General features: G+C 47.1%; 1 protein-coding gene across 1 annotated transcript in view; it reads left to right on the top strand.

Annotated features, from left to right (window-relative positions):
* TTC28 (tetratricopeptide repeat domain 28) overlaps positions 1-22,643 on the top strand; it is a 228,949-nt gene that overhangs the window by 177,543 nt on the left and 28,763 nt on the right. The window contains exons 8-14 of the mRNA XM_026071549.1: positions 4,896-6,237; positions 7,284-7,807; positions 9,461-9,570; positions 10,037-10,166; positions 10,603-10,821; positions 12,706-12,871; positions 21,572-21,712. Coding sequence (XP_025927334.1) covers positions 4,896-6,237; positions 7,284-7,807; positions 9,461-9,570; positions 10,037-10,166; positions 10,603-10,821; positions 12,706-12,871; positions 21,572-21,712 — 2,632 coding nt within the window. The remainder of the gene's footprint in view (positions 1-4,895; positions 6,238-7,283; positions 7,808-9,460; positions 9,571-10,036; positions 10,167-10,602; positions 10,822-12,705; positions 12,872-21,571; positions 21,713-22,643) is intronic.

Raw genomic sequence — 22,643 nt, 5'->3', positions numbered from 1 at the left:
AGTGTATGTCATTTGCGCCATTGGTGTTGCTTAACCCTGTATAAGGCAATAAAGGCTCTCGCTGACCATTTTGCCTCCTGTCTGCTGGGTTCTGGATTTGGATCTACTCTGCCATCTCCTCTGTGTGCTGTTCCAGGGTGCAGTCTGGTTGGCCGGTTGCCTGGGCAGAAGACTACCCTTAACTTTGAAACCAGTGATCATAGCTGTAGGAATGGGTCAGCACACTGATGTTTTGGAATGGCAGTGTATTTCTGGATCCTTTTTCCTCATGTGACCAGCACAGAGGAGTGACAGCTCTAGCAAATTAATGCAATAGCAGGTTCCAGGGACGAGGAGAGCACAGCTTTGTTCTCTGTTATGCCACTTGCTTGGCTTTGTCCCGGGTGTTTCCTGGTAAATATTTGCTCGCTGTTTTTCTACATTCTTGGCAGTGAAGAGGCTGACTAAAACATTTAGAACTGTGAAGACATCATTTCTCATCCATCTGAGAACCTCAATTTTGTCTGTCAGGAATGCACAGAGAGAGAATGTATTTGCTAGGTGATGATTTTGGGGTCTGAGTGAGAACCTTTCCCCTTCCTGGCTGTCCTTTGTAGTCACTACTAGCAACTGATGGAAACATACCAGGAGGTGCTGTAGAGGGTCTTTTGCCAGTGTTTTGTTTTGTTTTGTTTTTTCTCTTAAGCTTTGGGGCTGAGCTGGGACAGCTGTGGCATCCTGCCTCCTCAGTAGGGCATCCTAAGTGACCTTGGATACCAAAGATTTTTCCTTCTCTGTCCAGCCAGCTGGGAATGTTTGCCAAATTAAGAGTAACATCCCCTAATGCTGCCAGAGATATGGTCCAGGGAGGTGAGAGGGCTGAGATGGAGATATAAGATGATGAACTTTGTGGCAGGAGAAGGATGCCCATCTCAAGGCTGGTGAAGCTCAGGGGTTGCAGAGGAGTCTGAGTAATCCGAGAGCACGGGAAGGGGCCGCCTGAGGCATTGGATCCAGCCCCCTGCTATTGCACATGCCATGTTGTAATACTAATACCATGACTCATAAACTAACCAAGTGCTATTTTGACAGTAATGTTTTGTTTGCTTTACTATCCTACTGTAGGGCTGTTCTGAGACCTCACCGTTCTGACAATCAGAACCTTTTTCTAGGGTTTGTGCTCCTCCGTGGTCGCACCAGCTTTGTTCTGTAAATTGCATAGCTCTTCTGCATCCAGCCAGGCCTCACATTTGCCTTTCTTTAGTGGAAATACATTAATTAACTTCATAGGTCCTTCTCTTTTTGTTTCCAGATGATGCTGCCCTACCTTGTAGTAGGAACTCTTGTTATTAATGTTAAAGTGCATGTCTTTGCATTTTAGTGTTGAATTTCATCACCCCATTCTTGCTTCTCTAGTACATAGGTTTGTCCAGTCCTTCCTGCATAATAATCCAATGCTCCTCTGTGCTGATTGTGCTTCTTGACTGTGTTTCATCAGCAGATCTCACTGTAGCACTCACTTCCTTTGCACCAAAGTTGTCAGTAAAAACATTAAGTAAGGTTTGTCCTGATCTCTGCCTTCTGATTCTTAATTAATAATTTCCCATGTGAGACAATATCGGATGCTTTACTGAAGTGCTGGTAAATGAATTACCATATTTTTCATGTCCAGGAAACAATGCGTCTTATCAAAGCAGGGGTTGTCTAGGCAGTCAGAAAAAACCCTATTTGCTTTTAACCTGTCTTCTGTTCTCGCCATCCTTTTTATTGTCACTGCCAGCTGATTGCTTTCCCACACCTGGTTCTTCAAAGGAGACAGCGGCTCTGGCGGAGAACGTTTACGTGTCTTGTCTCCTTGAAGAATCTGTCCATTTAGCAAGAAGAGGTTAGGGACTGTTTACTAGGCCCTTGATTTTGGAAACCCCGGGTTTTTCAGATGTGTTTTTCTGTGAGCCATGTGTTTAGCTCTCTYCTACGCGGGGCCTGCTGCATTATGTCACCCTGGGAAGGGCCTGGCTGCCTGTGCTGATGGGACAGGCTCTCGCAGAGCCAAGGCACAGCGAGGCGTTGGCTGAAGGGACAACAAAATGTTTTGGAAACGGAGCTGGGGAGCTTGGATCTCTTTCCTGAGGCAGTGTTGGTGCTGCTTGCTTCCAACTTGGGCACCTCTGGCTGTTTTAAGGGAAGAAATATAGCTAATTTCCGTCTTTTATAGTTTCTGAAGCAACAGGACACCTTTGCAGTGATTGTTTTTCTGCAGTCTCTAAATTACTTAGCTTAGCATCCAGATCCATTTTCATCCCTTGTAATTACTTTGTGGTTCCCTGCAGAAGTCAGTGCTTTCCTCTTAACGATATGTGTGCGCTGCAGTGCGGCCGTCTCACTGAGCCTTGGAGCGGCCGTGTTTCTGGGTGGGAGAGGGAGCATCAAAAATACTCGCGTTGTCTTTGACAGCTTACAGCACACTTCAGATCCCTGTAGAGAAGGTCACTTAGCTGATTTAGCCAATTCTTGTTGCTGCTGCCTTCCCTTACCATACCGGAGGGAAGCGTTAGCGCGCGTCAGCCAGAGGTTCAGTGGCGGAAGATGATCAATCAGAGCCTCAGGGCGGCGGCAGAGCTGGGGCAGAAGTTGGCTTGGAGCTTGACTAAAGACGCCAGAGAGCCAGTCCCTCGTGTTATGAACTGTAGCTTCGATTGCAATTTACAGTGCAGGGAGAGGGAGGGGAAGAAAGGAAAGAATTGGCATCAGCAGCCAAGTGTCCATTATTTCAGTTCTTTTTCATTCTGCTCATGTTTTCTAAATTGCCTTGTCCTGAAGCATCATGGTAGTAGGAAAGTGCATAGAATTTCTGAATAACTCGCTTTGATAGAAATACAGATAATCCAGCCAGAATGTTCATGTTCACGTAATGGAGCTTGGGTTTTCAGTCCTACATGAATTTAAAAAATGAATCTGCGAGGTCCAAATTGCTTCAGGGAAGCAAATTTCAGCCATCGCGTTCCAGCCTCACTTGGAAAGGCATCTGTCTTCACATTTCTGTTCATTAGTACAAAACAAGATGGGGTTTAAGTATGGTGCCTGTCACAGCGTGCTGCAACTACTGGTGATGGGGGAAGGCAGCTACCTTCTGACCCCCCACATCTCTTCTCCTCATGGTGGCTGTGGTATGAAGTCAGAAGTTGGAAATTATTTTCTTTTAGGGGCAGTGAAGGACCTGCAGTTGTCTTCCAGAATCAGGTAATTGTGCTGTGCATGCCTCCTTTGGTGGCACCTGGAACTCCAGGCCTGTTGGTGAGCGTTTGCAAAGGAGCCACATGTGCTGCAAACACAGAGTTTCATTAGTGCACAAGTCGCAGCATTGACAGCAATGTGGGAGTTCAGACCTGTGCTGCATACAGATATTCTAGTGACATGTGCTCAGCCAGATGCATCTCCCGATCACCATCTCCATGTCTTTCTTGGGCTGCTGCAGCTGTATGAGAGCATTTTGCGTGGACAAGAAGTTTTACCACATTTGGYCTTTGTTGATCAGTACTGTGTAAGCTGTAATTCAATATATATATATTTTTTGTCAGGTCAGTTGGAAAGATGCTTGCCTTTTTGAGACACCTTAGCGTAGGTTATTTTAATTATTGCTTCCACTTCTTCAAGCATAGTGAATAGGGCTGTGCCTCCAAAGCATCGAGGCATTTCTGAGCTTCCATGTAGACCTCTGCCAGTGTAGAGGTCTGTGAAGGGGGCCACAACACCTCAAAGATGTTACTGATATTCAGGATACCTCAACTGTGCCATGGGATTTGGAAGAAGGGCTGTCTTTTCTTTTATATCCTTCTGGAGGGACTCCCTAAGGGACCACTCTTTGCTGGTCTGAATCGTCAGTAGATAAAGGTCTTGGGAGTGAGCGTTAGATGTTTTTCTTTGAGTTTTATTTATAGAGCTAGAGTGTGGAGACTGTGGTCCCAAATACAAGAGTTCAGAGTGTCCAGAGCCATGCCTGGCCTCTGATACAGAATTCAGCATGCCTTCTCCTTCCCTCCATGCTCTGGGTGAAAAATGTAGTATTGTGTGAGTGGAGGTGGAGAGATACCATGTGTCTTCATATACTGGTGTTTAGTTCGAAGCTGTGGTCAGGAAAAAAGCAGGATGTAAGCAGTATGAGGAGCGGAGTGGAGAAAACACGAGCTATTATAAAGCAGTTAGGTAAATTGATGACTGGCCTTCATCTTGAATACTGTGTGCAGTAATGATCAACTGTCTCCAGTTACTGCAGATGTAGAGGGTGCGAATACCTCAGGTGTGGATAAATCCTCCTTTGAAGAGGGTTGACTGTATTAGGATTGTTGCCGCAGGAAGACTTTAGTAATGGGGAATATGACAAAAAAGATGATAAAATACTGCTTCATGTACAGAAATTAGATTCAGAGCTGCTGTTCCCACATGTCTTGTAACAAGTACAGGGAGATTTCAGTGAAACTGAAAGACAAATGCTTTTTTGCACAGTGTGCTTGCTGTTTGAATGTAGAGCTCTAGAGTCACCAGGTATCGCTGAAGAGAAAAAAATGTAGCATAATTCAAAAAGAGGATGGGCATTGTATAAGGTCAAACTGTCCAGTTGTTGTAGTGAACATGCATTTCGCATGTAATACAAAACCTTCTCTGGGGTTTGCCTGTTTGGAGCTAGGAACCCATTAATTTGAGAAAGATTGTTCTGTGTCAGCTGTGCCGATTATCTGCCAGGGTGCTGTGGGGAGAGGATAGGGATGTCTGGTGTTGAGAGTATGGAGAAAGGGCCAGAGCGTGGGTGCCAAGGGCTGGGTCGCAGAAAAGTCCTGGCATGGCAAGGTGTGGAAGGGTTTGTGTGGAGGAATGTTTTCGTTGAACCTGGGTTTTTTTGTTTTTTTTTTTCCTCACAGGAATCATCCACCAGATGAAAGGTGACTATGACACTGCGCTGAGGCTGCATAAGACACATCTGTCCATAGCTCAGGAGCTAAGTGATTACGCTGCCCAGGGCAGGGCCTATGGCAACATGGGCAACGCTTATAATGCTCTGGGCATGTATGACCAGGCTGTGAAGTACCATCGGCAGGAGCTGCAGATTTCTATGGAAGTGAATGATCGTGCCTCTCAGGCATCCACACATGGGAACTTAGCAGTTGCCTATCAAGCATTGGGTGCTCATGACCGTGCTCTGCAGCACTACCAAAATCACCTCAACATTGCTCGGGAACTGCGAGACATCCAGAGTGAAGCACGGGCCCTCAGCAATTTGGGCAACTTCCACTGCTCACGAGGAGAGTATGTACAGGCAGCCCCTTACTATGAGCAGTACCTGCGCTTGTCCCCAGAGCTGCAGGACATGGAAGGGGAGGGGAAAGTTTGCCATAACCTTGGCTATGCCCATTACTGCCTTGGGAACTATGAAGAAGCTGTAAAGTACTATGAGCAGGATCTTGCCTTAGCGAAGGATCTTCACGACAAGCTGAGCCAAGCCAAAGCATATTGCAACCTCGGTTTGGCCTTCAAAGCCTTGATGGACTTCAGCAAAGCAGAGGAGTGTCAAAAGTACCTGTTGTCCCTGGCCCAGTCTCTGAACAATTCCCAGGCCAAATTCCGAGCTCTGGGGAACTTGGGGGATATTTTTGTCTGTAAGAAAGATGTAAATGGTGCAATAAAATTTTATGAACAGCAGTTGAGCTTAGCCCATCATGTTAAAGACCGGAGACTGGAAGCCAGTGCTTACGCAGCCTTGGGCTCTGCGTACAGGATGATACAGAAGTGTGACAAGGCTTTAGGCTACCATACGCAAGAACTAGAGGTGTACCAGGAGCTGGGAGAAATGCCAGGTGAATGCAGAGCACACGGTCACCTTGCTGCAGTGTATATGTCACTTGGGAAGTACACCATGGCATTCAAGTGTTATGAAGAACAGCTGGAGCTTGGGCAGAAGTTGAAGGACCCTAGCATAGAAGCCCAAGTCTACGGTAACATGGGCATTACCAAGATGAACATGAACGTCATGGAGGAAGCTATTGGCTACTTTGAACAGCAGCTGGCCATGCTGCAGCAGCTCAGTGGAAATGAATCTGTGTTAGATCGAGGCCGAGCGTATGGGAACCTGGGAGATTGTTATGAAGCTCTGGGAGATTTTGAAGAAGCTATAAAGTATTATGAACAGTACCTGTCTGTGGCTCAAAGTTTGAACCGTATGCAAGATCAGGCAAAGGCCTACCGGGGCCTGGGCAATGGACACAGGTAATGAGCACATGAGGCAGGAGCACTGCATTATGTATTCTAATGAAAAGCAATGTGATGAAATGAGTGAAAGCACCCAGAAAGGCCACTGTTGTTCAGTACTGCCAAGTGTTGCAGGCTGCACATAGCCTGCGTGGCCCTGGTCCAGTGGGTGCCTGTGAGCCCACCTGGTGTTCAGGCTCCAAACAGTGAGTTGCGCCAGAGTTCATGAAGATACGGGAAGCCAGTAGGTTGTTAGGGATGTGCGTGTAGGGGAGAGGCAGTGACTGGATGCGCCTGTGTTCACTGGAAGGGACCTGTGGGATATGTGTTTGTGTAGAGGGGAAAGTACAGATGCACTAGAGAAGGAGGTGCGTGAGATGCATGTCTCAGACCCTCTGCAAAGTGAGACAAAGGGTTCTGTGTGTGCACCAGCACAGGACACCGCTGGTACACAGTGTGGGGAAGGGTGTGTGCTAATAAGGGAGCATGTGGAAGTGCACATGGGTGAATAGGGATGGGCTTGAGCGTGAAGGAGTGGGAGATGTAGGTTGTAGGGATGAAGTGTGCATACAAAAGGAGAACTTGGGCAGCTTGTAGGGGGCTGTGCAAATGTGTGGTAGAGATTGGGCCAGGCAGAGGAGTGCAGACTCACCTATGTCATTCATCACCAAAGGGGAGGGTGGGACAGGTTGGTGTCTAGTATGAGGACAGATGAATGCACTGTGTTGTTGATGGGATGTGCTTGTGTGACCACTTGACACATGCATGGGGATGTGGCATAGGACTGAATAGCAGAGTCCTCTGGATGCTGAGAAGAAAGTGATTTAGTCTGTGCTACTGTCTTAAATAATGAAGCTGACATGGTTCTGCCCTTAGAGCAAGGAATTTATAGGGTAGCAAAGGAAGGAGGTAGATTCAAAGGTGCTGGGGATGGCTCCTTAGGGGAACATTTGTCTGTGCCTGAAAGGTTTGAGCTGGCCGTGGCGATGAGGCCTCTGGAGGAAGTGACAAAATATTTTGTTTCGAGCTGGTAAAATAAATGCTGCTGTTTTCTTTCCCTGTAGGGCTATGGGGAGTTTGCAGCAGGCTCTGGTGTGCTTTGAGAAGCGGCTTGTGGTGGCACATGAATTGGGGGAGGCATTTAACAAAGCCCAGGCCTATGGGGAGCTGGGAAGCCTGCACAGCCAGCTGGGGAACTATGAGCAAGCCATTTCCTGCCTGGAGCGCCAGCTAAACATTGCTCGGGAGATGAAGGACCGAGCTCTGGAGAGCGATGCTGCCTGTGGCCTTGGTGGAGTCTACCAGCAAATGGGAGAGTACGACACAGCCCTGCAGTATCACCAGCTAGACCTGCAGATTGCAGAAGAGACCAACAACCCCACCTGTCAAGGTCGGGCCTATGGGAACCTGGGCCTGACCTATGAGTCCCTAGGCACATATGAGAGAGCAGTTGTTTATCAGGAACAACATCTCAGCATTGCAGCTCAAATGAATGACCTAGTGGCCAAAACCGTGTCTTACAGCAGTCTGGGAAGAACTCATCATGCCTTGCAGAACTACTCTCAGGCTGTGATGTATCTGCAAGAAGGTAAGAGGCTGAATTACCCAACATTGCATGTAACGATAGGTGCAGGGGAATGGGAGGGAGATCTGAAGAAAAGGAGAAAAATGAAGTACTGTGAGTGTGGAACTAAAAGATGTGTTTGAGAGTGGCATTTGATGCAAAAGCTCCTGCAGACATCCATAGCTGTTGTTGAACGTCCATGTGAGCAGCTGCACCACGCAGGTTATTATGGATGGCACACCACATCAGTCAGAGCCTTGCTGGTATCCTGAGGACAAAGCACAGTCTGTGCCTTCTGGGGGCTTCTCAGCTAGCTCTGAGCTTGAATCCAGACTGCACCTAGTGGAGCCCCTTTATAAAGCTCAGTTGTGTCTGAGCCTAGAGAGTGTAAATCTTCTCTATCCATAACATTGCAAACCAGGTACTGGTCCGGGGATAGCCACATCAGCTTGTGCTAGATACATCTGTTCTTGAGAGTAGTCCCAAAGTGATGTGTGCTGAGCTGTGCTTTGCTGTTAGCCTCCTGTCTTTTCCTTTCAAGCTAAAGTGGGAATGAGACCGGGAAGGTGAGTGTCCTCTAAGCTGTGAGTGGTAAGACCTTGTGTTTGGATGGAGGGGTGAGGTAGGTGCAGTTCTGAGCATCTGGAAGCCATCTGCCTGCTGCTGAGCCCCTACCCAGGACCAGACCACAGCCTCTGCTGCAGCTAGAGTCCAGTGTGGAAGCGGCATCTGTTCAAGGTGGTAGCTCTCTGGTGGAGATGAGCAGCATAGCTTGAGTTTATGAAGCTGGAAGCTGCAAGATTAATTACATCAGTTAGTCAGGATTTCCTGAAACTGACCTTGGCAGGATTCCAGCATGCTAAGGAAGTTCAATTAAATTGGAGGGGGAGAAATTAAATACAGCTCCTTCTGCTGATGTGATTTAAAATTCCTGAAAGGAGTCTGTAAATGCTAGCTGCTGCTAAGCTTTGCAATCATGGCCAGGGCCTCTCTTTCCCAGCCCGTATAAAACCTGCAGTGAACATGAGGAGATGTCTGTGTTGTCAGCAGGGCCCATAGAGGCGGGAGGTTTGAAGCGTGGTGGGATGGAGGACGACACAGAGGAAGCTGTTGGAGGTCAAGTGAGACACTGGGTAGTTCACGCCAGAATCTAGCCCTCTGCTCTGGCTCAGTAAATAAACTATGCAGGGGCTGCCAGAGGGCTGATGAGCAGCTGGGGAGGGCTGGTGGGAAGTGAGAACAAATCACGTGGCAAGAGGTCCCTTCTCCGGCAATTTTTGTAGCTTAGGGTGATTTTGATTGTCTGAAGGGCTTTTAAGGTGTAAAAGCAAAACTTCCTGGCTGGGGCTTACTGTGTGTGTCTCAGGGGACTGCTCCTAACCTAGCTTGGAGCAGGTCTTGATCTGTGCTCCCCCACTTCCCAGTGCTGTCTTACTTGCTTAGGCACCTCTGGTGTTGGTGTGTTATTCGTGTGTTAGAGCAGCCACTACCCTCGTCAGTGTCCCAGTGCTCTGCATCTCAGCAGTTACGGCTGCCTAGGACAAAAGCTCTGGAGGCCCTTGGGGGCTGCTGTGTGAGCTGGTAGCTCAGCCAGACTGAGGCAAAAGAAGTGCTCTCACCCTGGTGCAGAAGCCACAACCTTTCCTTTGACTCTCACTCACTTTGGTTCCTTTTCAGGACTGAGGCTGGCAGAGCAATTGGGTCGCAGAGAAGACGAAGCCAAAATCCGCCATGGCCTGGGCCTCTCCCTCTGGGCGAGTGGGAACCTGGAGGAGTCTCAACACCAGGTACGCTGTGGACTGTCCCGTGCCTGCTGGCTTGTGTTCTCCAAGTCCTCCAGGTCACCTCTGTCCTCAGGAGGAGAAATGTCCAGTGCATCCTGGGGGCACTGCACTCTGTGCACTTCCAGTGCTCCTGTGTTATGTCCTCCTTGCACAATGCCTTGTGCACTGCATTGCTCTGGCACTGTGCTGATTTGGTTCTAGCTCCTGAGGATGCCTGTTTTGCATCTGCCCTAAACTGAAGTGTTGGTAGTTGAGTGCTCCTGGCCCCTGCCCGGCCCTGGCTCACGTTTCTACCTGCTCTGAAGTCACTTCCCCTCTGCCTGGGATGCTGCCACCCTGAGTGGCTGTTTGGGGGAGACCTCCCCTGCCTGAGAGTATGTTGGTGTCAGACCCTCCTGCTCCCACAGGCAGTGGTGTGTGTGCTGTGTCTGTAAGGCTGAGAGTCACCATGGCTGTTTTCTCCTCCCAGCTTTACCGGGCCTCGGCGCTATTTGAAACCATCCGACATGAGGTGCAGCTGAGTACAGATTACAAGCTATCACTCTTCGACCTGCAGACATCCTCCTATCAGGCCCTGCAGCGAGTACTTGTCAGCCTTGGTAAGAGATGCCATTGGACGCTAAGACTCTGAGCTCCCGTCCCACACCAGAGGTTGATTGAAGCTCCAGGGATGCAGTTTACGATACACCCTTCACTCCCTGCCTGCCCCGGGCAGCACGATATTTGTTTGCCAAGATGGGAATAGGGATCTCCTGCTTTGGGTTGCAGGAACTTTTTGCTTCCTTTTCCATTTACCTTCCTTTCTGCGACTCATTTGCCCATTCATCGTGTGAGTGCTTGCAAGATGACCTGTGGGACAGTATTCCAGTGCAGGGGCCACTGTTCCCAGACATAAGTACAGTTACCCTGCTTCCTTGGGTTTTAGTATGGGTTGGGATAACAGCTGTCCCTGTTTCTCCACAGTGCACTGCAGACCACATTAGTGTGAGGTCTGAGAGCGAGCTTTGTCTGCTGATGTACAGTTCTTTTTTTCAGGTCACCATGATGAAGCCTTGGCCGTGGCAGAGAGAGGACGAACGAGGGCTTTTGCTGATCTGCTTGTGGAACGCCAGACTGGACAGCAGGACTCTGATCCCTATTCTCCAGTGACCATTGATCAGGTCCTGGAGACAGTGAATGGCCAGAGGGAACTTGTTCTCTACTACTCACTGGCTGCGGGTTATCTGTACAGCTGGCTGCTGGCTCCTGGGGCAGGTAAGGTCCCATCTAAGGTGAGAGCCTATGAGCAAGCCTTACAAAGGGAGAATCCTGCAGTTAGGAATAAATCTGGCACCAGAATGGATGTGGGAGGGAATCCTTTGGGTTGAATATGTCCAGTACCTTGGAGTTGGAGACTGGCAACTGTGGTATAGCCCTGGCAATATTCAGATAGAAGTGCTCAATCAGAGCTTTGACATTCACCTGGAGATGGAAATGTTTCAGGTGTTTAATATTTCTATTTTTCAACCTCCACTCTATGCATTTCCCACAGGGCAGTGCAGAGCAGTAATGAGATTCTGAGTACGTTGGCTCTGCGAGAATCTTCTCTGCATAAGAATCCCTACTTTAATTACATTTCTGTGCTTTATACCTCCAAAAGCTTTTGACATTTATTCACTGAAGTGGATTCCAGAGAACAGAAGTGCGTCCCTGCATCCTGATATGCCATTGAACTGTCTGATCCTCTGAATTCTCCTCGTATGAATGTGGAAACACTTATCACAGAGGAGCAGGGAGGATTAATTTGAAGAGGATTGCTTTTTGCAGGCAGATGCTGTTCATTATCTAATAAAGTGATGACTGTAAATTCTCATGAGTTCTTTCTGGATATAATTTAATAATTGTAACCCTTCACCATGACAAAGCTAAAGAGATAAAAAGCACTAATTTAGATTGCACCGAAAATGCTTTGGGAAGGGAAGCAAGCATTCACAAATGCCTGATTTCAGATGGGATGACAGTCATTGGAAGATGATTTTTTGGGGGTATTTTCCAATATTGCATGTATAAGGGTAAGATGGTGTCACCCTGCCATGCATCCAGGCACTAATTGGCTCTTTAGTCCTGTAGTTTGCACAGTAAAATGCCAGTAGTTCTATAGTATTGAGATCAAATCGAGTGCACTAAAATTTTATTGATCAGAAGTACATGATTTGCCACCAGACTTCATAAACAGTCTTCTTGATTTCTTCTCAGTTCCCTTGATGCAGATGGAAAGAGTAGCTTCAGTAGCAGCCCAGGATCTTCCTTATCCCACTGGGATTGTGCCCTCAGAGCCTCTTAGCTGGGTCCTTCACTATATTTGTCAATCTTGCTGCAGAACGAGTTGCTTTATTCTTTATTCCCCTGCTATTGTTAACAGGTTTAATAATTTATGTTGTCAATGCAAGCAGGGCATCCAGAGCAGCCTTTTACTGTTGATCACAGGCAGTGGTACTGTAGAATTAATCATATCAGGAAGAATATGCCAGTCTGAGTGGAGGAAGGTTTTATCTGCAGTAATAGCTGAATTCTTGCCAAAATAGTGAGTGCTCTTTATCTGGTTTGCCTATTGTGAAATGCTAACTTTTAATATTTTAATATGCATTAATCCACCATTTTCTTTCTTTGTATTTAATGTATTTTCATGCATATGGGTGAAATGAAATCTTTGTGCAACATGAGGAGGTTCTGCTGTAGTAATAACATTTTTGTTCAATATTTGAGCCATGTGCAATTTATATGATCAGAGAATATTAATAGATATTTTTCATGTGCAGCTATTGAAATGTGTATTACCATAGTAGATGCTTGTAAGAAACATCTGCTTTATAATTTATATGAGGCTGCTGCAATAGCAAGTGCATTCCGAGTGTCTCATAAAAGCACTGCTCAGCCTTCATACCTTTGAGCCATCATCTGCAAAGTACAAAAACAGACTTTAAAAGCAAAGCTGTAATACAGAATGCTGTAAAAGCCTTGTGGAGACATGGCACAGATTGCTTTGTCCCAGTTGTTCCGGAGATGCCAAATGCTAGGGACTGTACCACTTGCCTGGGCAGTCGCTGGCAGCGCTCTCCCTCCCCTGCAGCAATAACCTCGTGATTTGGTGCCTTGCAGGAATCCTGAAGTTTCACGAGTATTATCTGGGTGACAACCTCACGGAGAACGCAGGGGACTTCCCTGAAGCCAACAACATGGTCCTGCAAACAGTTACGAACTCGGCACTGGAACTGTACATCTCCAGTGTGCGAGAGGCTCTGGGTGTGGAATCCTACTACAGCCGGTAAGTTAGGGGGGTTAACACCCTGCTTCTCTCCCCCACCTGAAAGCAATTTCTTAACAGTCTGGGATGAGCTAATGGCTGAGAAGTCTGAGAACTGTGGGTCAGAGGAGGGCAAATTTTCAATGCAGTGACAACAAAATTGCTTTATTTTTGCATCCATGGCTATTTTTTCTGGCAAATAATTGTGTATGCACATGCAAATAAGGTTTGAACTGATAGACTGAGTAATGAACTCGTAGATTGGAAAATGCGGCAGATTTTGTGTCTAGCTGTATATGGGCAGATTCCATTCTACTTATAGTTACCAGTCTAATTAATTCCCCTTCAAAGGTTTATTCCTAAGGCTTTGCAAATACCGTAGGGTTTTCCTCCCTCCCTTCACCCCCTCCAAATATGTTCCCTGGAGGCTAAAGCAGAGTAAACAATTCACAGTGAATTAATCCATCTGGTGAATTTCAGCAAACAGGTAGGAGATTTACTCCAATTCATTATTCAGATAGGTCCCACAATTATCTTTCTTCATTTTTTTTTTTATCCTGTGTGTTTATTGTGAATAACCAAATTGAGGCTTTGTTGCCTAGCTGAGCTCACGCTTATGATCTCTTGTGGCATTTGTTTTGATTTACTGATTGGTTGAATACTTACATACTTTCTATGCTGATATTTGCAAGTTGTACCTTTTCTCTAAGTGCTTCATTCTGAAAAGTAGAGTCAGAGATGTCCCTGTCCTTGCACATTCTTTGTGAATGAATCATACAGTGTAAAGGATGTGGTGCAATTTAGCTTGTTAAAATTGCTGCGTAGTCATAAATTGCTATATTTGAGTGGGTTAGTAACACTGGCAGTTTGCAAGTCTAATTTACTACTAATGTAAAGGAATCTGACTCAGCCAATACATACCTATAACCACCCCCCAAAATTGGTGTGAATGGAGGCACTGGCTTTTTTTAGGTTATATCATGTTTTAGTCTTTTTGAAGCTGTTTTGCATTTGACTCTTTTCCTACAACACTGAGATCTGTGAGATATTTACTCTCGAGTCCCTGAGGCTGAGGGTACAAATGTCCTCTTCCTCATCTAGCTGTGATGGCGAAAGCACTAACAGTGCCACCCCAGCACCACTCATGGTTAACGCCCTGTTAGAGGTTACCACCACTCAGATCTGTCCTCTTTGAGCTACCTGCAGGCTCCTAAGGGGCGGTGGTAGCTGCACACAAGAAACTGGTCTCCATGTAACGATTTTGGCCAAGAAAGAGGCATTGATCCTAGAATTGATTTGTGCTCAAGATTCTATGGGCGATAGTGGAACTGTTGAAGCTCTTCTAATACAGTAAATCATTATTTATCTTTTGTGATAGCTACTGTAAGCAGTAGGTGCAGTCACATACCTGACACTGCAGTGGTGTCAGTTAGACCACTGTTGTGCAGAGGGCAGCAATAAAATCAAGATGTGCTTTGTAGTCTACTCACCAGCAATGTCCTTGGCTTCCTGCCCCTAATGTTCACACTTTAGTCCGACAGGATTAGAATTTTCCATTGGATTGAAATAAGAACATAAGCCTAGTCCTGCAGTTTCCCATAAGGTGTTTGAACTACACAAAATGTTATCGAATTTCCCAGTCGCTTTCCCCAGGACTTGCTCCAATTTCTTAAAGATAAATTAATTCTCTCCTCAGGGTCAGGGAAACATGACACTTGGTTATATTACGTCCCCAGCACCAGTGAGTAATGAAATTGGTTTCAATCAGCTTGCTGCTGCTGAAGCTCTGAGAAAGCTGCGGACACTTGTACTCAGCCGGGAAGGTGAGCTTTTCCCTGCATGGGAGCTTCAGGCTGCCAGAAGGAAGCTGGAAGCCATCAGAGATGCTGGACTTAGGCCCAGGAGATTGCTTTCATCATTTTCACTGATTTCAAAGTGAATTAAAGAATGTCAGTCTGTGATGGGATGCTGAATGTGTCCTGAAGGGTTTGCAAGGCAGAACAGGTTCAGGTTGCGGTGCCACATTCTCCCATTTTTACCTTTCTTTAGGGAATTGAAGAGAAAACTCTGCCTAACACATATATATTCCATATCAGAAAAAATGGCTGGGTTTGTGAAGGACTGGGAAGAGGTGTGTATCTAACAGACCACGGGTGCACAGTGCCAGGCGTATCTCCACTTCCCGAGACTCTGGCACTGCTAGTTGGGCAGCGAATGCACAGGGCCCTCATCCCGGCCCCCACTCCGGGAGCCTGGTCCTGGGCTCAGGCCAGCTGGAGGACTAGTTCAAAGAGTCGGTGCTGAGCGGCTTAGCCTGAGCACTGGGTTACAAGGCAAGAATTGACACTGCGCGCTTAGTGCCTGACCTCTGAGGCCTCCGGAGCCTCGCTGCTTCCCCGGGAGATGACACCGGACACCCGCGGGAGAGCCTCTGCTGGCGGTGTGCCCAGGCAGCGATGACCATGCGCCGAGAGGCAGGCCAGTACGAGCACCTCATGGAAACCCAACAGCTTCTCTTATGCTAATGAGGATTAATTAATAAGGGTAGGTGAAGATCTGAATGCAGCTTGCCTGCCCTTCTTTGGGAAACAGCGTCCTCCCCTGTTCGTACGGGCGCAGCGTTGGGAGTTTTTCGGGCCGGAAAGGTGAGCTGTGGCCGCTGTAAATATCTGACAGGTTGGCAGCACTAATCTGGGGCAGATTTTCCGGATTTCAGACCTGGTCTTCTCCTGCTCGCTGGTGCCTCAGGCCAGCAGGGCTCCGTGCTGGTGGATGGGGCTCATGGTGCTGGTGGGCACAGGAGGAGGAGGAGGCCCCGTGGGGTGAGCAAGGTGGCCTTCCTCTGTGGGGCGGGTGAGGGGGCCGTGCTCCGAGATGGCCATGTCCCGTGGGACGGGCGAGGGAGCCGTGCTCCGAGGTGGCCGTGCCCCATGGGACGGGCGAGGGGGCCGTGCTCTGAGGTGGCCGTGCCCCGTGGGACGGGCAAGGTGGTCATGCTCCAACGTGGCTGTGCCCTGTGGGATGGGCGAGGGGGCTGTGCTCTGAGGTGGCCGTGCCCCGTGGGACAGGCGAGGTGGCCGTGCTCCGAGGTGGCCGTGCCCCGTGGGACGGGCAAGGTGGTCATGCTCCAACATGGCTGTGCCCTGTGGGACGGTTCCGTCAGGTTTTTCCTGGCTCTCCTGCCTTAGGCTGCTGCTGCAGGTGTGACTGGGGCAGCGTGCTCAGGATTGATCTGGAAAAATCACCATAATGAGACAGCATTGCTGCTCTGTTTTAAGCTCCGTCAAGAGGCCGGTGCGTGGCCTGAGGTGGAGCAGCTAAGGGAAAGGTGCTCCAGGGCCTCGTCCCTGGAAGGGAGCCGTGTGATAACCCGCCTCTGTGGCAGGGCTGGGTGGCCTCGGAGTGTCTCCAGTTTGGATGTTGGGTCATCACTGGTGCTGCCAAGACACAGAGTGGCTCTTAAAGTCATTAGTCTTTAGATTTCCACCCCATGGAGCACAGGCGGCTCCCTGGCCCAGGAGAGATGGGGATGGCTTCGTGAGCAAACAGCATTTGCATTAGCTTCTCGGTGCCTCTCCAGGCTTGTGTTTCACTGCTGACGATCCTGCGGTGGCGCCCGGCTCCGTGCCGGGGTGAGGAGCAGGTTTCTGAGCCCAGCGATCCCGTGGCAGCGCCCGGCTCCGTGCCAGGGTGAGGAGCAGGTTTCCACAGCCACTGCCTGGCTTCGTGGGACATAGCCTTACAGTGGCCATTCGATTTACCTTAATAAGGAAGATAGGATTAAAGTGAAAATTTCAGATTTCCTAGGCCCGCCAAAGATAGCGAAGACCTGTTTTTAACCCCTGATGAGCTCTCACTAATGGCATTGTGTGTGATTCTTAATAGGCAGTGATAGGTGAAATTGGCTCGAAAAAGTCAGTCTCTTCCAATAAAACATGTTGGCTCCACAAAGACATTTTCATGATGGTGTTTTCTAATTGCTTTGTCCTTTGCTCCTCTGCTGTTTTTCCAACTGCATGCTAACCAGAACTGATTAATGCTGGGCAGCCATGGGCTGAATGTGCAGAACTCATCCAGTGTTTCCTTGCTGCGTTGTGCATGGGGTTAGATAGCAAAAAAAAAAAAAGCAATCACTGAGAGAAAATGTGAACAGAAATAATGTGTTCCCATTCAAGTGTCCAAACCCTGAAATGCAGCCAGTATTCCTGCTTGGCTGGGAATGCCTGAGCTAAAAATAATTGTGTCACTTCTAAAACAGGCAAGAAAAAAATCTGCAGACTGACACTAGTTGGGCCTAGAATGATTTCAGCTCACTCCTTAACAAAGAAAGCTCATTTAAAGAAAGGTCCTGTGTATCAGTGTGCTGCTTGGAAGAGTCTTGGCAGCTGGCTAAACGTTTATATGCGATTTATGAATGGAGTTCATTTCCCAATAATTGTCTGTATTTGCATAGAGTCTTCTGGCCTGAGTGCCATTACTGGTGTTAAATCCAACTTCTCTACTGAAGCTTGTCACCTGCATTACCAGAAAGGAGCCTGTCCAGGACACTGCCAGCACGGGGAATGATTTCGGGGTTCTTTGTTCTTGTTGTTTGTTTTTTGTTCAGTGGCATGGCTACTATGTCAGCCTCCTAATGAACACAAGGTGTTTTTATCCACCTTTTGGTGGAAATCTGCCTCCCAAAAAGCCAAGCTCCTGCTACAGAAATTATTTGTGGGTTCCTGGAGACACTAGAGATTTTTTTTAGACACCCTTATTATCATTAACATTATTAACTTAATCCTTTAAGAGCTAGACAAGCAGTACAGTCCCAGCATCTTCACACAGTGACAGACTGAAGACAGATCGAAGTCTTTGAGATGCTGGTTCAGAGCACTAAAACCCAGCGGTCCATAACCCATGGCATTTTCTTAAGAGGTGCAGACACAGAATACAAGCAGATTGGTGGCCATGCTTGGCTTGGCCAGGTTGCAAAGGAGGAGGAAAGTTAAACCATGCCCTGAGACAGGAAAACACAAAATAAACCCTAAGTCTCCCAGACACGAGAAGGAAGTTAACTGATATGAGAGAGAGGTGAGAGAGATCTCTAGGTTGAGATGTATCTAGGAGGCATGTATCTAGGAAGAAACTTATTTGAGCCATTTTCTCTGCTTTGCTGCACTGGTCTCCAAAGAAAGAAGTCGTGTCAGAGAGATCTGTGTGGTTTATGGAGCTTTGCAGCTAGGAAGTAGATAAAGACATGGGGTCTGAGGTTTAATTCCTCTCCTGAGGGTTTTTGCTCCTTTGGGGTAGCTGCACAGGGATTTTCTTACCCCTGCTGATTGTTCTGCTGCCATACATAAACATTTTTGTGACTATAACTCTGATTATCTGTAAGTGATGATACAAGATACAAAACAAGTTGAAAAAATCCACAATTCTATTATGAAAAATTATGGTGAACATGGTACTTGATTCAAGTTAAAGATGTTCTCCACTGAGATATATTTTGTCTGTGCCTGATATTGGAGTCTGGACAGTCCTTTGGAGGGTTGCTGAGCATTCAGTATTGCCATTGTAGGAGGAAAGGCTGTAGCAATCCTGTGAGAGGAGGGATTCAGGGATGCAACGAGCCTTGCTAATGCAAACCTTGCATGTGTTAACTGAAATACTGGCAGTATCTGTAACACAGATTTTGAGCACGAAGAGTTGTTATTGGTAGCCAGAATAGTGCATCTGGTACAGCAAGCTGAGGGCTGCAGTCAGGTTGGACTGGTCTTCTCTCTGTACTAAACTCAGTCTGAGCTTGTCATCTTGTGACATTACTCACCAGCCTCACACGAGAGGTTTGCTAGCCACAAAAAGCAGTGACAGTCAACTCTTCCCTCCAGTGATTCCCAAATCTGTGTGTATTGGACTTACAGTTGTGTCTCATTTGGGTGCATTTTTTGTACTTTCTGACAAGGTGCACAGCCTTTCATGATTCTAAAAGTGCCTTTCTCAAGAAAAACAAATATTTTTACAGCTCTCTGGATTATTCTTTTCACTGTGAGCAGTAACAGACTGCGTATTAGTCTAGGCTTTTTGTGAAGGTCTCTGGGAAGGAGCAATGGGACTCTCAATGAGCTGAGTACTCAAAATTTAAGGGAACAGATGTATACAAGGAAGTAGCTTCCTTCACACTTGCTTCTGTTAGCTTCAGTTGCACCCTTAGGGGCTACGTTTTTCAAGTCTTGTTTGAGAACAAGTTGTATGGCTCCCATTAAAGGAAAATTCAAAAATTAATTCCCCCCAGCTTCAGCCTTGATGTTTCCTGGGTTTAGCAGATGAGTTGCAGGATGTTGGCCTTCATCCCATTCTGTCATGTGCATGCATGTGGACCATGAGCTCTCAGTTCTTTGTGGAAGAGTAGAGTTACCCCCTCCAAGGTGTGAATGTTGACAAGAAGAAGGGAGGAAAAAAACCACAGTGAATTGGTTTCATCTACCCTTTCCTTATAGCAACAGGGTTACATGTTTATATCCTTTTCTGGGTATTGATGATTGAATCTTACCCTCTAGTCAGGGATATACCCAGCTGAAATCTGCAGTTACTCTTTGTGTAGCAGATTTACAGATACTGTTTTCAGTTCTGTTCACCATTTGTCATCACAGATTTTCTTCCTGGCAAAAGGAGTCCTTCAAACCTTAAGTTCTGGGATGAGTTTTTTACTTCCTATGATGTCAGCTTCCTCTTCTCTTTGTGGTAATGGTAGTAGTATGTTCTCGGTTGAAGATTCAGGATTTAATGCTCCTCTCTGAGATTGCTGGGCTGGCCTGGCATGATCACAGGCAAAAGCTCCTTCCCACTTCAAAACTGTGTGCAGGGAATCAAAAAAAATCTTGTTCACGCCATGTGGGTGAACGTCATGTTCTGCTTTGAAGCTCTTTCCCTGTACGTATCAAGTGCTTCCCCCCAGCATGGCTAACCTCCGCCGTACTCTAGCACACCAGACCCCCAGGAGAAACTGCGGTCTGCAGTCCCTGGGAGCTGTCCTCTGTGCACCAGTGAAGAGCAGAGGGAGTTAAATATGTGTAGCACAAATGTGAAAACTTCTATTTGACACTGACTCCACAGTTCACGGCTTGCTCAAGTGCACTGTAGGTGTGCTTTGTGCTGGCACTTAAGTGCCCTTCCCTTCTGTAATGGTGTAATCATGATCGTAGGTACTGTTGCCCCCTCCAAGGTGGCACATCTTCCCATTTCCTGCTCCTGGGAAGAGGAATGCTGCCATGACCTGCTTCATCAGGATTTTGCTGTGATGGCATTAAGTTTTACATGGCAGTCTTTGCTTTGTTCTGGAAACAGTTCCTTTCAGCTGGACTAACCGAGTCTGCAAATGCACATACTTGCCAAAAATAAAGTATGAGGGACTTGAGAATCTGCTTAAACCTGTGCTGAGACAGATTCCTCTCTCTTTGGGGAGACCATATGACCTGCTCTCCCAGATGCATGAACTCAAGATTTTTGCCTCTTTAGAGAGTGCCAGATACACATTGTAAGCAATAAGCAAAACTGTGCCAGAGCTCGGGAGTGAGCATACTTCTCTGCTGCTGGAAGAAAAACGTGCAGGAGGCAACTGTTGACAATCTTTCAACTTTTTTTTTTTCCTCTGCTGTTCAGCTAGCCCCCCCATTCAGTGTTCAAGGAGTGATTGGCTTTTGTCAGGACTTACTCTTTCAGGTAATTAAATTATACTGACCTGGAAATATGTTTACAAGACATCCTGTGGTCCATACAGCAAGGCAGGGACAGCTGTAGTTGCCTACACAAGTGCTTGTTGTGTATTAATGGGATTCGTGTACACCTTATTGGAAAATGTGCCCTTGAGGAAAGCTGTTGGGAACCCAGCAAAATGAAACAAGTGAGATGTGGGGCAGCTTCAGCAGGCAACATAGCAGGTTTAGCTTAAGTGTGTAAATTCCAAGGTTTGTGATGCACCATATGATATGCAAATTATTTATTAAATTAAAGGGAGGGGTTGTTAAAATGCACATACAGTAGTTGTGTTTGCCTTCTTCCTTTAAAAAAAGAAAAGAAAATACTACTCTGGCAATTTGATAGAAAATCTACACCAAGATGCTAATTTAGATATTAAAGTCAGGAGATGGAAAATGTAGAAATTTGGGCTCTGTTTCTTACTGTGCTGCTGTGTATTAGTGGCCTTGACACAGTTGTCTTCCCCCCCGCCCCGTGCTGCTTTCCCTGTTTGTATAATAGGTGCTGCAACACATCTCCCCTTTGTATATTGAGCTTTGCTAGTGAAGGGAACATACAGAGTTTGGAGTTGTTATTGTGAAAGTCTGAAAAGGACACACTAACAGAAGTTGTTAGGCAAATTGTGGGCTGAGTTGGTGTTTCCCCAAGACCTCAACTTTTCTGGCTTGTGGTAGAGCTTCAGGAATCAGTACCTGTTGCAAGGCATGGGAACGTGGGTCCTAGATTTCCATCAGTGTGCATCATACTTTAAATCCTTGAAGACTGGATCTGTGAATGCCCACAGCAAGAGGAGGGGATGAGGTTGTTATTCTCTTGTAGCCATGCCTGACAGGAGGAGTGGTGACATTCAGGGGAGATTTGACCTTAGTGTTTGGTGAGGTGGTGTCTGAAGTCCATCTTCCCTCAGCCTGGCCAAGCATTTGTCACAAAGCTGTTGCTCTGTCATGCCTCTATGACTCCTTCTCCCTGCTGTTTTCTCTATAGAGCCTGTGCCAGCAGCGAGACTGAGAGTGAAGCTGGGGATATCATGGACCAACAGTTTGAAGAGATGAATAACAAGCTGAACTCAATGACTGATCCAACTGGCTTCCTGAGGATGGTCAGCAGGAACAACCTCTTGAACAGGTGACAATGCAGCACTGCACTGTGGGCATCAGCAGGCAGACAGAGGGACATCTCTGTGACAGGCTTCTCTTTAAACTAGGAGATATAAAGGGGCCTCAGGTGCAGCTGGTGCCCTTCCTGGTGGTCTCCTTATTGTGGTATTTCTAGAGGACAGAGCAGCAAACTGACATTGTCCTTCATGGTTGCAGAGACAGTGTATTTTCACCCAGGAAATTAGCAGTTTGATTTGGGAGATGTTGGAGTGGCATCTCATTGCATTTCCAGGTAAGACTCAGTAGCCTAAGGTGATAGCTAGCAAGGACTTATCAGCAATTGATAACTGATAACTGCCCCAAGGGGTGGGCATTTTTAATTTCCTCTTCTCCTGGACAGGCACTATTTTCGACTGTCTGAACAATTGCAGAGGAACTCTGTCCCTGTTGTCTGTGAGGTGTGTAGTTTGGGACTCTGCTTCAGAAGTCTCATGGAAACGTTTGCTTCCCATTAATTTTAACTATAATAGTAATTAGCTGAGAATATGCTGCATTTTCAAGGTACAGTGCTCTGCCTAGCTGCTTGGTTTCCACTTATTTTCTGCCTCTGTAGAACTTGCTCAGATCTCAGTCTGTCACATCACTGTGCTGATTAAAGCAAGCATTGGAAATGAAAATTTAACACCGAATCTTTCCAGGGTCACCACTCCCCTCAGGGAGAGAGGCTGTGTGATGTTGAAGGAAGTAATGCTGGGTTTCTGGCTGGATCTGTACTCCTGCACAGATTCTGAGCACAGAGTATACCAGGTCTTTCTCAGCTGGAAAAGAGAATTGGGTCAGGCTGCAGTGTTGTGAGCACTCACTGGAGCTTGTGAGCTGTGCAGCAGCATCCCCTTGAAGCTGGGAGTTGCCTGCTGGCATCAACACCTGCCCTATTTTTCTTTCCAGAATCCACATTC

The sequence above is a fragment of the Apteryx rowi genome, unplaced genomic scaffold, assembly GCF_003343035.1.
Source record: "Apteryx rowi isolate R43461 unplaced genomic scaffold, aptRow1 scaffold_328, whole genome shotgun sequence".
NCBI classification, from domain to species: domain Eukaryota; kingdom Metazoa; phylum Chordata; class Aves; order Apterygiformes; family Apterygidae; genus Apteryx; species Apteryx rowi.
The sequence above is the reverse complement of the archived record's forward strand: the minus strand, read 5'-3'. Positions and strand labels throughout refer to the sequence as shown.